We start from the raw sequence: 14337 nt of genomic DNA, 5'->3' as shown, positions 1-14337 counted from the left end.
AGGAAGCCGGGCGGGCGCAGGCAGCCCCTCTGAGGAGCCGTGGCCCCAAAGGGGAGCGGGGCACAGGGAGCAGGGCTGTGCCGTCCAGGCCCTTCTCCGAGCCGCTGTGTGTCCCTTACAGATGAGGCAGCGCACGAAGGGTGGCTACTAACCTTACGTAAAACCCTAAATCACTCTCTCCATGCTGCCGCTGCCTCTATTGAAAACATTACGAGCAGCGCATCTGGAAACCAGTAAATCTGTCCAGAAAACGTCTTTCCAGTGAAATAACTCCTTTTGAATGATAGCGCGGTAACTAACCTCCGTGGATTTTTGTTTCCTCGCGGCGATTTGTGCGGACTTCATTAGGAAAAGCTAACCGTTGTGCGGAAAGGAGGGTCAACGCGCTGTTTCATTAATATACATTTGTTCCAGACGTGGAGTTTTGCACAAAAGGCCTCTCTGAGGGGAGAAAAAAGTGTTGGGGAACAAGGCTTTCCTGCCGTTTCAGTTCTTAAACCCCTCTGAACGTGTGTGAAGTATTGTGTTAAAGGCCCAATCTGGGCTTCTTCCCTATTAAATGCCAAAGTGATCATTTGCATATTTTGTAGCCTGACAAAGGAAATGAGTTTGCTGGGGAAGCATGGATGCTTTGGGAGACGTTAGGCATTAAACTCCCAGTGGTCAATCGCCCGTTACTGGCTTGTGTGTGTGTAAAAGGAGTATCATGCCTCCTGCTTAAAGGCTTCTATTTTTGTGAGAGAGGAAGAGCTGAGGGATATCCTGTGCATTAAAGGCTCCCCCTACTTATTAACCCAGCATTTAGCAGCAGGATGCAGGCTGAAGCTCAGTCAAAAGAAACGACTCAACCTCCGAAGAGCAATTAAAATCTTGCACTGGAATAAATCATGCGCCGCGATAATCCTGTTAATAAAACGCAGCTTGTCCTGACACTTTGCTCATGCAGCAAACTAGAATTTAATGCGAGCGGAGGTGGCATTAGGCAAGGTAGAGGGGAGGAAAAGCCTTTCCCTCTCTGCCGCTGGACGCGAAAATGTGGTTACCTTTCACCTGCCTCTCTGGCTGCACACAGCGCCGATCCTCTTGGACTGCTAATACTTCTCCAGTGAGCCCGCTAATGATTTCTTTCCCTGGAGTGAGCAGGCATCATTGAATTACTGAAAGCACTCGCAGCAGCAGCAGCAGCAGCAGCATCAGCAGCAGCAGCAGCTCCAATGCAGAAGCCACCAGGGCTCCTCGTTTAATCAAATCAAGGGGTGGGGAGCTTGCCAACCCACTTACTATTTTTAACCCCTTTCTCCAAGTTAGTCATGTGCTGATGCTAAAAGGGAGGTTTTTATTTAGATGTCTTCTGTAGGAGTGTCTCTTCAGTTTTAAGTCCTCGTGTAAAAGCCTTATCAGCAATCAGCGTAGCTAATACACGCGGTATGTGGTTGTTCTTGCCATGCTCTCCTACTCCTGTGTGTTCCTAATGCAGGGCTTCTGTGAGTGCCTGTGGGTTGTTTGAAAGTTCCCCCAGGCTCACGAGGTCTCCCTCCTTGGTTCAGTCTATTTGAGATGAAGGTTTGGGGACTGGTGTGTTCTTGGCTGGCTGAGTCATTTCTTGTGGAAATGAAATGCTGTGAAGAAACTTTTATTTGTCGATAGTCTGGAATGATTCTTAATTTTCTGGATGTGTGCTGGGGAAAAGATCCATCTCCTCTGACCTATAAATGCCCTCAATTTGCTCCTTTATTGCTGGGTATCTCCCTTAGCGGTTAACGTAGGCAGCTCACTCCCCGCACCAATCCTGCATTCATTATTAATTACCCGGAGGGAGGCTGGCTGCTCCGCTGTGATGTTTGCACTTCCTCCTAGACAAATCTGCTCAACTTTTTTTCTTTTTTTTTTTTTTTTTTTTTTCTTCTTCTCTTCTTTTTTTAATAGAATATAAAACCGTGAAGAAAAGCGTTGATTTTTAAGAAGACGTCATGCTTTCTGCAACTCCCCTGTATGGCAACGTTCACAGCTGGATGAGCAATGAAAGGGTCCGCATGTGTGGAATTAATGAAGACAGGTAAATATTTAAGCTTCTGGCAAGTTAAACCACACTGTAATTCTGCAGAGCGAGGTCTTGGAGTTTGCTCGCTTCCCTAATACTGGAGCAGAAAGCTGCCACCTTGCATTGAGATCAGCCCAGCTTGGAGGGAGGGCAAAGGGAGAGAGTCAAGACGTGCCTGAGAGCAGTAGAGCAGATGCTGATTTACTGTGGAACAGGCAGCCCGGGTCAGTGAAGTGGGGATGCCCCCAAAGCAGCATTTGAATGTGCTTTTACAATTAATTTATTCTTTTGCATTTGTGAAGGAGAAGGAAAACAAATCGTGTGGTGACTCTCTGTGGCAGAGGGGCTCATGTCTGTGACTTGGGGTTCCTTGCCTTTGGACTAACAGCTTATCTTGTGAAATAGGATCAGTAGTGTCTGTCTCCCACAAGTGAATTACTCTTCCTCTCCACCTTTTTTCCTGCTGAATATAATTCGGTTGATGATCAAAATTACAGTGTTCGATGGGGTGACACAGGCACTGGCAGGTGTCCCCTTCCCTTAAATCCCAGCTTTTTAAAAAGCAGGATGATGCTGGACAAAAGCTGCAGATGTGCCTTCAGTCCTCTGTGCCAGTTTTGTGTGATTTTAGTGCTTTTCTCTCTTCTCATTCTCTGTTGTCGCTGTTGTGTGAGAAGCCTCCAAAAAGCTGGTGGAAGTTTTTGGTCTTTGCAGGGAATACTTTTTGCAAACATAAGCTGAAGGAAAACAGCCAAGCATCTCACTTTGCTTTCTCACCCTCCCTCCTCTCTTTCCTCCCAGTTGTTGAGGGATAATAACTGTATGTGCTACTTGCAGGAAAGGTGAATCTTTTAAAAACAAATGGATTAAAATTGCATTTCTTCTTTATGGTGATGATGTGCCTTTAAGCACTTTGGTTGAAAGGAGTTCTTTTGGGTAATGCTGAAACTTTCCTTCTGCTGCATGTCAGTGATTTTTATCCCTGGGATTTGGAATTTGGCACTAAGGTGTATTCTTTATTGGTGATTTCTATGATAACAAGTCCCAGAGCTGCAACACTGGTATGGCACAGATGTGCAGCTCCCTCTTTAGCATGGAAGAGCTGATGTTCATATGATATTAGCGTGTGTGTTTTAATTTTATCCTCAGCAGTGTTTATGGATGGTATATGAACAGAGTATGTTTAAAATGGGATATTCTCCCCCTGGAAAAAGGAAAGGGCATGGAGCAAAAGAGAAGAAGACCTTGACAAAATCTGCTTGCTTTAGAAGATGCCGCTCTGAGATGTACTTGGTGTGTTCCTGTTGTCAGAACCCTTTATGCTTATTTTTAAATGGTCATTGCTTTTCAGTCAGCATGGGTGGTACAGGGAAGGATAAATATGTTATCTCATGGGACTTCTCTAGGAGAATCAAAATATGAAGGTGATATGATCCTTTACTGGTCCTAGATGCACAGGATGTTTTCAAATAGTAAGCTTCTGTTTTTTGATAGGAAAATTCCCGTTAATGATGGTGATGCACCGAAAAGCAGACTGGAGTTGAGGGAGGAAAATCACCTGAATCACAGTGTGGTAAGAAGCTTTGTGCTGTAGATGAATCTGTGCATGTCCTCCCCACTGCAACTCCTCAACTCCTGCCCCTGGCTGTTACTGTGTGATCCATTTGGAGAAATGATTAAAACACCTTCATGTTGCTACCCTAGTGGACTTGGGCACATTCAAGTTGTTTCCGTGAAACAGTGAAGTTGGAGCTTTGTTTATTTATGTAGTTAATCTCTTGATGCTTTGTAAATATGTGTTGTTGTATGATGTCAGATTCTTGATTTTGCTGTTCTGAATAATGCCATGTGGAATGCCAGCACATGTAACACAAGCAGTTAATGTGAGCACTAAGAACATCAATGTTCCAGCAAAGTTGGTGGGGTTTTCCTTTCTTTGAGTCTACATGGGGAGCAGCAGGTGGGAAGGAAATTAGATGGCAGACCTTTCTTCATGCTGCATCCTCAGGTGCTTTGCCTCATGTATCTTGTGGTGGTGGTGAGCCCCAGAGCAGAGCTGCAGCAGTGGAGGGAGAGGTCCTGGAGGAGGAGGATGAGGACGAGGAGGAGATGTACTCCATCCTTCTCTTTCTGGTCTCCACACCACAGCCCACATTCTCTTGCTCTGGGCGGGCTGGGGCTGAAGAGGCAGTGGTTGCTCAGGAGCAGTGCCTCTGGGCATCATCTCTAGGCCACTCCTGTCTACTTGAGTCCTCACATCTTTGTTCCTGGCTGTTTGAATTTTGGCGAGATTGGTGTTGATGTTTGTGGTGTTATACATATTGCTCTGTAGGTTCCTGTTCTCTCATTTTCCAGTGTAATCAGCCTCTGTATGTTTTCACAACAAACAGCATGTTTGCATTGTTGCTGTTTCTCGTCCAAAATGCTGATCTATCTGTAGCTTGAATGGTAGTCACGTTAGTGAGATGTGAGAGTAACATTCTTCTTGTTCTGTAAAGGTGGATGCGACTACAGCACATCGCATCGACAGTCTTGCAGCTCTGAGTATGGACAGGTCTGGGCTCATGCGAGAAGGACTCAGAGTCCCCAGTAGCATTGTGTATTCCAGCTTGTGCGGACTTGGCTCAGAAAAATCGCGGGATGCTACGGGTTCTATAGCCAGCCTGGGATTTACTCCTGAAAGAAATCCAGAGATACAGTTTAAGGCTAATCCCCCTGAAGCGGTGGAAAGCGCAGCTGTCTCTGGAAAAGCCCCGAACGGCTTCAGCGCTATATACAAAACACCTCCTGGAATACAAAAAAACTCTGTCCCAACAGGGGAGACACTGGGTTTGGACCGAGCCGCGGGTGACAGGCAGAGTCCCCTCGGTGTCAATGGTGCTAGTTACCTAAGGCTCCCCTGGGTAAGCCCCTACATGGAGGGTGCAACGCCCACCATATACCCTTTCCTTGACTCACCAAATAAGTATTCGTTGAACATGTACAAGGCATTGCTACCTCAGCAGTCCACCTACAGCTTACCGCAGCACCTGGCTTACTCGCCCGTATGTACGAACGGTGAACGTTTTTTATACCTGCCTCCCTCCCACTACGTTGCCCCTCACATCCCTTCGTCGCTGGCGTCGCCCATGAGGCTCTCGACTGCTTCAGCTTCACCAGCAATCCCACCTTTGGTGCACTGTCCCGATAAGAGCTTGTCATGGAAGATGGGTGTGAGCCCAGGCAATCCCGTTGACACGCACACCTACCCCCACATCCAGAGCAGCAAGCAGCCCCGGGTCCCTGCCGCCAAACCAGCCCCTGCCAACTTGCCAGCAGATCCCGCACTCCTGCTGCCGCACTCGCCCCGGCCGTCTCCCCGCCTCCCCCTGCCTGCCCAGGTCGGGGATGCCTACGCTGATTTCCACAAACACTTCCCCAGGATCACCACCTCTCCCTCCTCTGCTGTTACGCTCCCGAAGCCCTACGTGAACATCGGCAGTGAATTTCCACCTGCTCGTCTCTCTAATGGGAAGCTTCCCAAAGGCAGTGATGCTGGGGAGGCGCCCCTGCCATCTGCCCCCCACGCACGGAAAGCTGGCCATGACCGGAAGGACAGCAGGTCTCCCCCACTCCTGGAAAAGCAGACCCCGACCAAAGACGTCACCGACAAACCGCTGGACTTGTCGGCCAAAGTGGTTGATGCGGAAACTGCTGGCAAGTCAGACCACGGTAAGAAGATTATGCCAACGGTGCTGGTGCATGGAAGGGCGGGAGGGGGGACGCACTTGCCGGGCAGTGACATCGTTCAGAAAGAAACCATTTCTCCAGGGAACAGCTGCCCCATCTACAGGCCTGAAATTATCAGCACGGCACCCTCCTCCTGGATTGTTCCCGGTCCCAGCCCCAGTGAGGAGGCTGGGAAGAATGTCCCACTGAAAAACAAGGCACTGGACTGGGTTATGCCACAGCCACGGAGTTCCTCCTGCCCCAGGATGGGAGGCACGGAGGCAGTGGTGGGGAGCGTTTCAGGGGCGGTGTCAGCAGGGGGGCGGCCAGCGTCGGCATCACCAGCTCCCAATGCCAACGTGGATTGCACCAAGACGGCACGGAGCTCTGCAGAGAGCACTGCCTCCGTTATCCAGCACGTCGGGCAGCCCGTCGCCACCCCCGCGAAACACAGCAGCAAGGTGGCCAAATCCTGCGGTCAGGAAGCCAACTTCAAGGCGACCGAGACTGCCCTGGCCTCCAGCCCCATCTTCCTGCCGCCCAACGAGGCGTTTCGCTCCCCACCTCTGCCCTACCCCAGGAGCTACCTCCCATATCCAGTGCCAGAGGGGATTGCCATCAGCCCTCTCACCCTCCACGGGAAAGGACATGTCTACCCTCACCCTGTCTTGCTGCCCAACGGCAGCCTCTATCCCACCCACCTGGCTCCCAAACCCGGCCTCCCTTACAGCCTGCCAGCCGGGAGGGGGGAGTTCATGACCTACCAGGATGCGCTGGGCGTGGGGATGGTGCACCCCATGCTGTTGCAGCATTCAGCTTTGGAGATCAATAAGGAGGAGAAGACGGAGCGGAGGTCGCGGTCTCACGAGAGGGTTCGCTACGAGGACCCGGCTCTGCGGGGCCGATTGCCGGAGCTCCTGGAGAGCGGCGGGAAGATGCATTTCGAAATGCCCGGCGACAAGAGCGTGAAATTGCACCAGAGCTCTGGCCACAGTAAAAACTCTGCAAAAAGCGACAAAAACCTCTTCCCGGATCTTCTGCGAGACGAGCAGGAGGCTAAGAGCGAAGCAAACCTAACAAAAGCCAGCTTTGCTACAGAAAGCAGTAATCAGACTAATGACCCTACAAAGCACAAGGTAGAGCAGGCGTCTCAGCACAGAGATTTTATTGTAATGAGAGAGGAGTTTGGAAGAAATAATGATGTTCACGAAACCTATAATTTCAAGCAAGCCCAGGGTTCATCAGTGTTCGGCTTAAGGAAAGAAGATTTATCTGTGAGCCAGCCTAAAGAGAGAGTGGCGGTCCAGCCTTCTCCTGTTTTCTTGGAAAGCGCGCACGAGAACGATGCTCCAGCTCTGGCTTTTGGCAAGGTGCAGGAGGACGCGAAGCCATTCTGCATGGGGACCGCGCCGCCGAGCATCGATACCAGCCAGACCTATACCAAAGACGGAGCCGACGACGCCGAGTCTGCTGATGGCAAAATACTGAAACCCAAGCCGTCTAAATTGGCCAAGAGGATCGCAAACTCTGCCGGTTATGTAGGTGACCGATTCAAGTGTGTGACCACTGAGCTCTACGCCGACTCCAGCCAGCTCAGCCGGGAGCAGCGCGCCTTGCAGGTGAGCCGCGCGGTCCAACGACCGCCGCGCTTTTTGTGGTTATTTCTCTGTTGCAAGTCACAGTTGAGTTTTAAAAGTTGAGAGAAGCGACGCAGGTGGGGAGACCAGAAAATTCTTTTGTTGGGGCGTACTCGCCTTAAATGGTTTTAAATAGCAAAGTAAGTTTGTTAATGAGAGCGAGGCGGTGTAAAGAATAGTATGTGTGGTGTGTAGGTATGTACGGGCTAGCAAGCTTTAAGGGCTTTTACTAAGATCTGATACAAATGTTAATGCACGTTAATGCAATGTTTGAGCAGTTTCGAGGGGAGTCAGACAGGCATGCATGTTACCTTGGCGCTGGCTGTAATTTCTGAGCTGGCCTGCAGTGCCAGCTCGCACAGAGCCCAGAAGTTGTGATTAGCATGCCAAATGTGCCATGGATGGAGAGGAGTTGCAGCCATGCATTAGTGGGTCTCAGGCAATGTTGGTGCCGAGCGAGTGCCTAGGGAAGAGTAGGAGTGGTATTGAGGTTGATGCTAAGGGATGATAGACAGATACTGTGTAGGAATATTCTTAGGGTGTTTTACTTTTAATGAAGGGATGAGTTAAGCCAAATTGTTTTGCATTGTTAAGAAAAGAATTGGTTTATGCTTATAAAAATGGATGAAATTATCTAAATGATCCATTGAGTGCCCATTTTAATTACATAGATGGAAGGATTACAAGAGGACAGTATTTTATGTCTACCTGCTGCTTACTGTGAGGTCAGTTCTTCAAATTTTTATTACTAGACTCTTACATAAACCTTTGAGTTAAATTTCATTTCCAAATACACAAAGGGAAGTTTGTGGGCCATGGTCGTCTTTATTCATTGTATGGTTTTGTGTTGTTGTTTTTATTTTATTTTATTTTATTTCTTTATGTTTTTGTCTCTTTTTACCTCCAAAATGGAATGTTTTTGTTTTATATATAATATACATTTATATATAATCTTTTATATATATACTTATATATGAAAGAATTTTGTGGCTATTTGCTTATAAGATGCTAGAACACTGTTTTACAAGTCAGATGTGATAAAATCCTACCCTTAGCTGTCTATCTGAAACCCTGGTTTTGAGTCAATTTTTCTTTGGAAATGCTTTCATATAAGGTAAGGTAAATGAAGTGGTTTTTATTGCAAGACTTTTTTTTTTTTTTCATATCAATTCTCTTTCTAGCGTGCAATGATGCGCTTCTCAGAGTTGGAGATGAAAGAGAGAGAAGGCCAAACAGCTACCAAAGACTCAGAGGTCTGCAGATTCAGCCAGGCAGACTGGGAAAACTTGAAAGGAAACAGTGAAAAGAAGCCAAAGTCTGTTGCTCTGGAAGATGCCATTGCTGACCAAAATGACAATGACAGATGTAAGCGAATTTAGATGGCTTTCTGAAGCGTGTGTGTGTCTCTTTGCCATGGCAGCAAAGCAAGCAAATCTTCTTGTTCTCACTGTGTTGCTGGTGAAAGTCACTGACCTCATCCTCTGCAGGTGCTGAGTTGCCATGTCTGGTACCCTCTGTGCTTGTTTTGGGGTTTGCAGGTTTCTTTGCCATTGCTCCTGCTTTTCAGGAGATAGTTAACTCTCTGTCACTGAGCTAGTGCCTTGGAGAGATCCTCCTTGTAACTGATGGGATACTACATCAACCAGTGAAAGCAAAGGTCCAAGGTTATATTTTAAATGCAGAAAGGAAATGGGGGAAGAGGGGAAAGCAACAAGGAGTTCAGCTTCCTGAAATTGCAGTAGCAGTGAGATATGCCAATATGCAGTCTTCAAAGCAAGGATGGAGGACAGAAGAGTGAAGGGAGGTGGGAAAGGATGTGATCTGCTAGGCTGGCTGATCCATAAAAGGTGGCAGTAACAACTCCAAAGATAACAAGCTACTTTGCCTGGGTGACTTCTGCTGCAGTGGCTGGGAGGTGTGTGAGGCACAGGTTCTTGCAGGCAGTCTGTGAAATTCCTGTGGGACTGTCTGTTCCCTCTAGGCTGTTAGAGGGTGTCAGAATACTATGGAGAATGCAGCATCTTAAAAGTAAGATAAAATTTAAATAAATAAATGGTATTAGGGATTTTTCACTATATGTGAGAAAGATACTTTCTTTTTTGTTTGCACTCTTGGTAAGCATATGCCTTCTGTCAGTTTCCACCTTTTTAAAAAATTGGTTTTACCTAGGTGTTTAAGGAATGGATCAGTTCCTTCTGTTGCTACTTTGTTTTGAACAACTCACAGAAAAAGATCTGTGCTGAAAGCATTGCAAAACAAGAGGAATTGTACTGCAGACTGCACTGTGTGTGTGTGTGTGGCTGTGTAACTCAGTGGTTAAATGTGCTCTTTGGTAGGTGGAGATTCATGAGTAGGGCTAGTAGAAAATTCCATTTGGGCAATTTAATAACTTTGAATTATTGTTCTGGTCTTTGGTTAATGCTTTTGGCAGAGAGCATGCTGGTCAATTGTACTTGCTCGGTTACTCACCTAAATTCAAGTTACTGTGGCATTGCTATCGTTGAAACAGCATCAGCAAAACTGGTGTGGCAAAATAGAAAGTTTTAATTGTGGAAGTAGGGAGGGTGGCAGGCTGAGCCTCTGGAAGCTGGGCAGCCTTTTCCTTCTCCACGCTATCTTGAGGTAGCTGCAGGGAGAAAGGCACAGCTGCCTGTGCAGTCCCTGTGCTAAAGCTGAGAGCTGGGCAGGCTGCTGCCCTGGCTGTCCCCATTGCAGCCTTCCCTGCTCCTCAGAGGACTTGGGGTGCCCTGGTGATGTCCTCTGTTAAATTCCACCCTGGGTGTGCAGGAAAGCTACAAGAGCAGTGGCAGCAGCAGTGCTGCTGGCATGTTCTGGCTGCAGAGAGGGCTCAGCAAAGGGGGGGTGCTGGGCTGTGGAGTTGAGGAGGCATGGGGGATTTACAGAGGGAGGGAAGGCAGGCTGGCTCAGGGACATGGGGCTGAGGGGGGGCTGTGGAGAGGATGTGTCAGAGCATAATTGTACGCTGAAAGTCCTCCCCCCCATCCTTGCAAAAGGCTGATGATACGGTTCACCATTTAGTGAGATCTCTGGCACTTGAATCTGCTGGCTAAAATTTGTTTGAGACTGTTAAATAACTGTTGGAAGCAGGGAAAGTATGTTCAGTCTTATGTTGGTTCATTCCTCTCCTCTGCTAATTAGCTCTGACTTAACAGGCTATTTCAGACTTTGGCCAAATGTCTAAACTCCTAAAAGCACGGATCTGTTCTGCTGAGGGAGCTCCTTTTTTTTGTATGCCCGCCTAGGCAGCAGCAAATACTTACCAGTACAGATTCAGGTCTCAGTAAAAGTTTTTTATCGTGGTGGTTCACCTCCTGCCCCTCGGGATAGCAGCTGATAAATCAGGAAGCCGATTTTCACACCTCTTGAATGCCTCTACTGTGGTGGTTTGGGCTCTGTTGGGGCTTGAGCCACCAGCAGCCTTAATGGATCTCTCACTGAGCGACTGGCAAAGGGTGATGAGCTCTACCTTCTCTTCCCCTTCGGTGAGAGCTGCTTGTCTTTTCCCTTCCCTTTGCCTTCAGTTGCTGCCCACATGTTGGTATGTTTGGTTTAAAGCTCCTGAACGAGAATGAGCTGATGGTTTACAGCCTCCTCTGTTTCCTTTCTGCCTCCTGCAAGTGATCTTGCTGCTTGAAAAGTTGTTTCTCTCTGTTTCGTGTTTGTCTGGTGCTGGCTTGAAATCGAAACAGCCTTGCCTTTACCTGTGTGAGAAGGGAATTTAAGAGTGAAACCAGCGAGCTGTTCTGCCCCCACCTGCCTGATGTCAGGGAGGAAAGAAATTCATCCAAAACTGTGCTTGTGGCACGGCGCCAGCTCCCAGGGCTCCCCTGCTGCCGCCTCGCACGGTGGCAGCCGTGCTTGGCACGGAGCACCAGAGCTGATCCTGGCAGCTGCCTGCCCCCTTGGCTCCTCTAGACCTACCAGTGCAACAAAAGGCTAAATAACGCAGGCAGGTGATGCTTACAGAGGCTTTTGATGGGATGGTAACAGCTTTTTTTTTTTTTAGCTTGTCCTAAGACTTGCTGCTTTTCCTAGCTGTGTTGCACGTGTATAGACTTTTTTGGAAGCACATGAAGGCACAATATCCGGTTCCTTAAACTTTTCCTCTGACTTGGCAGTGTGTGGCTTTGCTGTACTGGGAGTCTCCTTAAGTTTGAGCACTGTGCCTTCTTGGGAAGGGTAAAAGAGGTGGGCTTTTGTTTTGCCTTTTTTATTTTTTCTTTTTTAAGGGCCAATTTAAGGCAGGTAGCCATGCTTGCTAATTAATGAGCAATTAAAGCCGAGCAGTAAAGTAGAAGTGCTTCAGTTCTCTCCCATCTCGTCTTGGTTTTGCTGGGCATCTGAGACCGGGCAGCTGAGAGCAGCCGCAAAGCTGCTTTGTTGCCAAGGTGACTTGTAAATGTTGCTGAGGCAATGCTGCTCCAGTGCATTTTCATAGCACAAACATGATAAATTATGGGATGCATATGTCATGAGTCATAGGATTGTTCAGAGATCAAGTGATTTAAGCTATTGGCATGGACACATGCATCAATGCGGGCATGTAATGATCGCATGTCGGTTCGTAACAAAGCTCTTCCAGAGGTTCTGAAAATCATAGCAAGTGTGAAAGATTGAATGAATTCTATAAATTGTGAATTCCTTAATTGGGGAGCTTGGCTTTGCCTGTTTACTTAATTTTCTAGGATGGAAGACACTGTCTGTTTAAGCCTTAGCTGGGCAAAATTACCCCGATGTATTAGAAACCTGTTCTTAAGGCATGAGATCATCAGGAAAAAGTTAAAGTAATTTTTATATGTGAAGGTAAATGGTGCAATGTGCCAAAACACATTGCACAATTGGTCTTAGCATTGTACTGAGGTGCAAGTGTCCCTTTGCATGGTGATATCCTGCTTTTCTTATTTCTTGCTGGTCTGTGTGCACACTGGAACAAATGAAAGATGGAGGCAGTAAACATGTCCTTTGCCCTGGCCAGTTATTACCTTCCTGCCACAGGACATAGTGAAAAAAAATAAGGGAAAAAAAAGCCTATCTACTGGGAGTGGTGGTTGCTTGTTTGTGTGGTGTGGTAGGCTTGGGCAAAATGAAACAAATGTGGAAAGCTCCCAAGAAGAAGTACTTGGAGGGAAAAATGAAATCATCTGGGTTCCCTCTGCCCCATGGGATACTCAGAATTGAATTCTGAGAATGTCTTAGAGAATTTCTTACTGTTGTTGCGATCTCTGTGCTGAATGCTGGGTTTTAGCTTTTGGATAATCATTACTCTTCTTGGATGAATAAAGGGTGCCTTGCATATAAGTGAGTGCAATGAGAGGTTGGTCCAGGGAAGAGGAAAGGCTGTTTTTAGCTGCCATGTTATTTGAACAAAAGAATCTGTGGCTTAAATGCAAAGATGAGTTTCCTTGTTTGCCCTGGATGGGAGGGTCTGGTCTCGGTGACAGCAGTTGACAGCAACAGGAAGATGGAAAAACGAAAGAAAGTTTTTTTGGGTAGCGTGTTTATGCCTGTCTGTAACTGTTTCTTGTGAAATTGTAACCCATACACTAAGAAAATATTGCTTCAGACAGAAACCTGTGAAAAATTACCTTCTTAATTCTTCCTTGTTTCTAGATTGGTAGGACAGTGATAAATGGTCTGAATTGTTGGTGCTGGTTGTCACAGCTGGTGTGAGACTGGCAAATACTGGAGGCTTGAGGAAGGAACACATTTAAGAGTTTAATCTCCTTACTCATAGAGGTGTGTTGCTATGAGAACTCAGCATTTATCCTGTGTTTCTGGCTACCTCGCCACTGTTTGAATAATGATGATACGAGAACTCCCAAGTATTTTGTTGTTGTTTTCTTCCTCAGGCAGAGAAAAGGATGTTGTAGATACATGGCACGGGAGGGGGGTGGTGAGAACAAAAGCAGATAAATTCTCCTCATCCTTGTTGGGCATGCACGTTATGCTTACGTTGCTGTGCTTCTTGTTGACATTTATATCTTAATTTGGGGAGACATCGCGTCTGATCCCGGTTGCTTGCAAAACAATTTGAGGACACAGCGGAATCCGGTGGTAAAATATTAATAGAGCCTGCACTCCGTGAGACAGGGGGAAGAACCTCTGGGCTGGCGGCGTGTCCGTGCAGGCTGCGAGCAGAGCCTGGCAGCCCATGGGCTGTGCCGTGTCCCCAGCAGCAGTGACCTTTGTTCCTTGGCACGGAGAGCCGGCTGCGGGAGCAGCCTGAGCAGGCAGGGACGCGCCCGTGCGGCTCCGGCTGCGCTCCCGGCGCGAGCAGGGTCAGGACACAGCGGGATGGTGTGGAGGCACTCCTGGCTGGGTGCAGGGTCAGTACACACCAGGATGATGGCTGGAGGCACTCCTGGCTGGGTGCAGGGTCAGGACACACTGGGATGATGGCTGGAGGCACTCCTGGCTGGGTGCAGGGTCAGGACACACCGGGATGATGGCTGGAGGCACTCCTGGCTGGGTGCAGGGTCAGTACACACCAGGATGATGGCTGGAGGCACTCCTGGCTGGGTGCAGGGTCAGTACACACCAGGATGATGGCTGGAGGCACTCCTGGCTGGGTGCAGGGTCAGTACACACCAGGATGATGGCTGGAGGCACTCCTGGCGGGGTACAGGGTCAGTACAGACTGGGATGGTGTGTGGAGGCACTCCTGGCTGGGTGCAGGGTCAGTACAGACTGGGATGGTGTGTGGAGGCACTCCTGGCTGGGTGCAGGGTCAGTACAGACTGGGATGGTGTGTGGAGGCACTCCTGGCTGGGTGCAGGGTCAGTACAGACTGGGATGGTGTGTGGAGGCACTCCTGGCTGGGTGCAGGGTCAGGACACACTGGGATGATGGCTGGAGGCACTCCTGGCTGGGTGCAGGGTCAGGACACACTGGGATGGTGTGTGGAGGCACTCCTGGCGGGGTACAGGGTCA

General features: G+C 48.3%; 1 protein-coding gene across 10 annotated transcripts in view; it reads left to right on the top strand.

The window, feature by feature from the left end:
* The window catches only part of BCOR (BCL6 corepressor), an 81731-nt gene that overhangs the window by 40255 nt on the left and 27139 nt on the right, over positions 1-14337 (top strand). For 8 of the 10 annotated variants that reach the window (XM_079325361.1, XM_079325362.1, XM_079325360.1 and 5 more), the window contains exons 2-6: positions 1927-2056; positions 3536-3614; positions 4540-7368; positions 8058-8111; positions 8568-8751. In XM_079325361.1, the coding sequence (XP_079181487.1) occupies positions 1971-2056; positions 3536-3614; positions 4540-7368; positions 8058-8111; positions 8568-8751 (3232 nt within the window). In that variant the 5' untranslated portion in view covers positions 1927-1970. The remainder of the gene's footprint in view (positions 1-1926; positions 2057-3535; positions 3615-4539; positions 7369-8057; positions 8112-8567; positions 8752-14337) is intronic. The other 2 variants (XM_079325365.1, XM_079325364.1) reach the window with 1 other exon arrangement.

The sequence above is a fragment of the Erithacus rubecula genome (assembly GCF_903797595.1).
Source record: "Erithacus rubecula genome assembly, chromosome: 1".
Classification (NCBI taxonomy): Eukaryota; Metazoa; Chordata; class Aves; order Passeriformes; family Muscicapidae; genus Erithacus; species Erithacus rubecula.
This window is presented reverse-complemented; position numbering and strand designations above follow the sequence as displayed.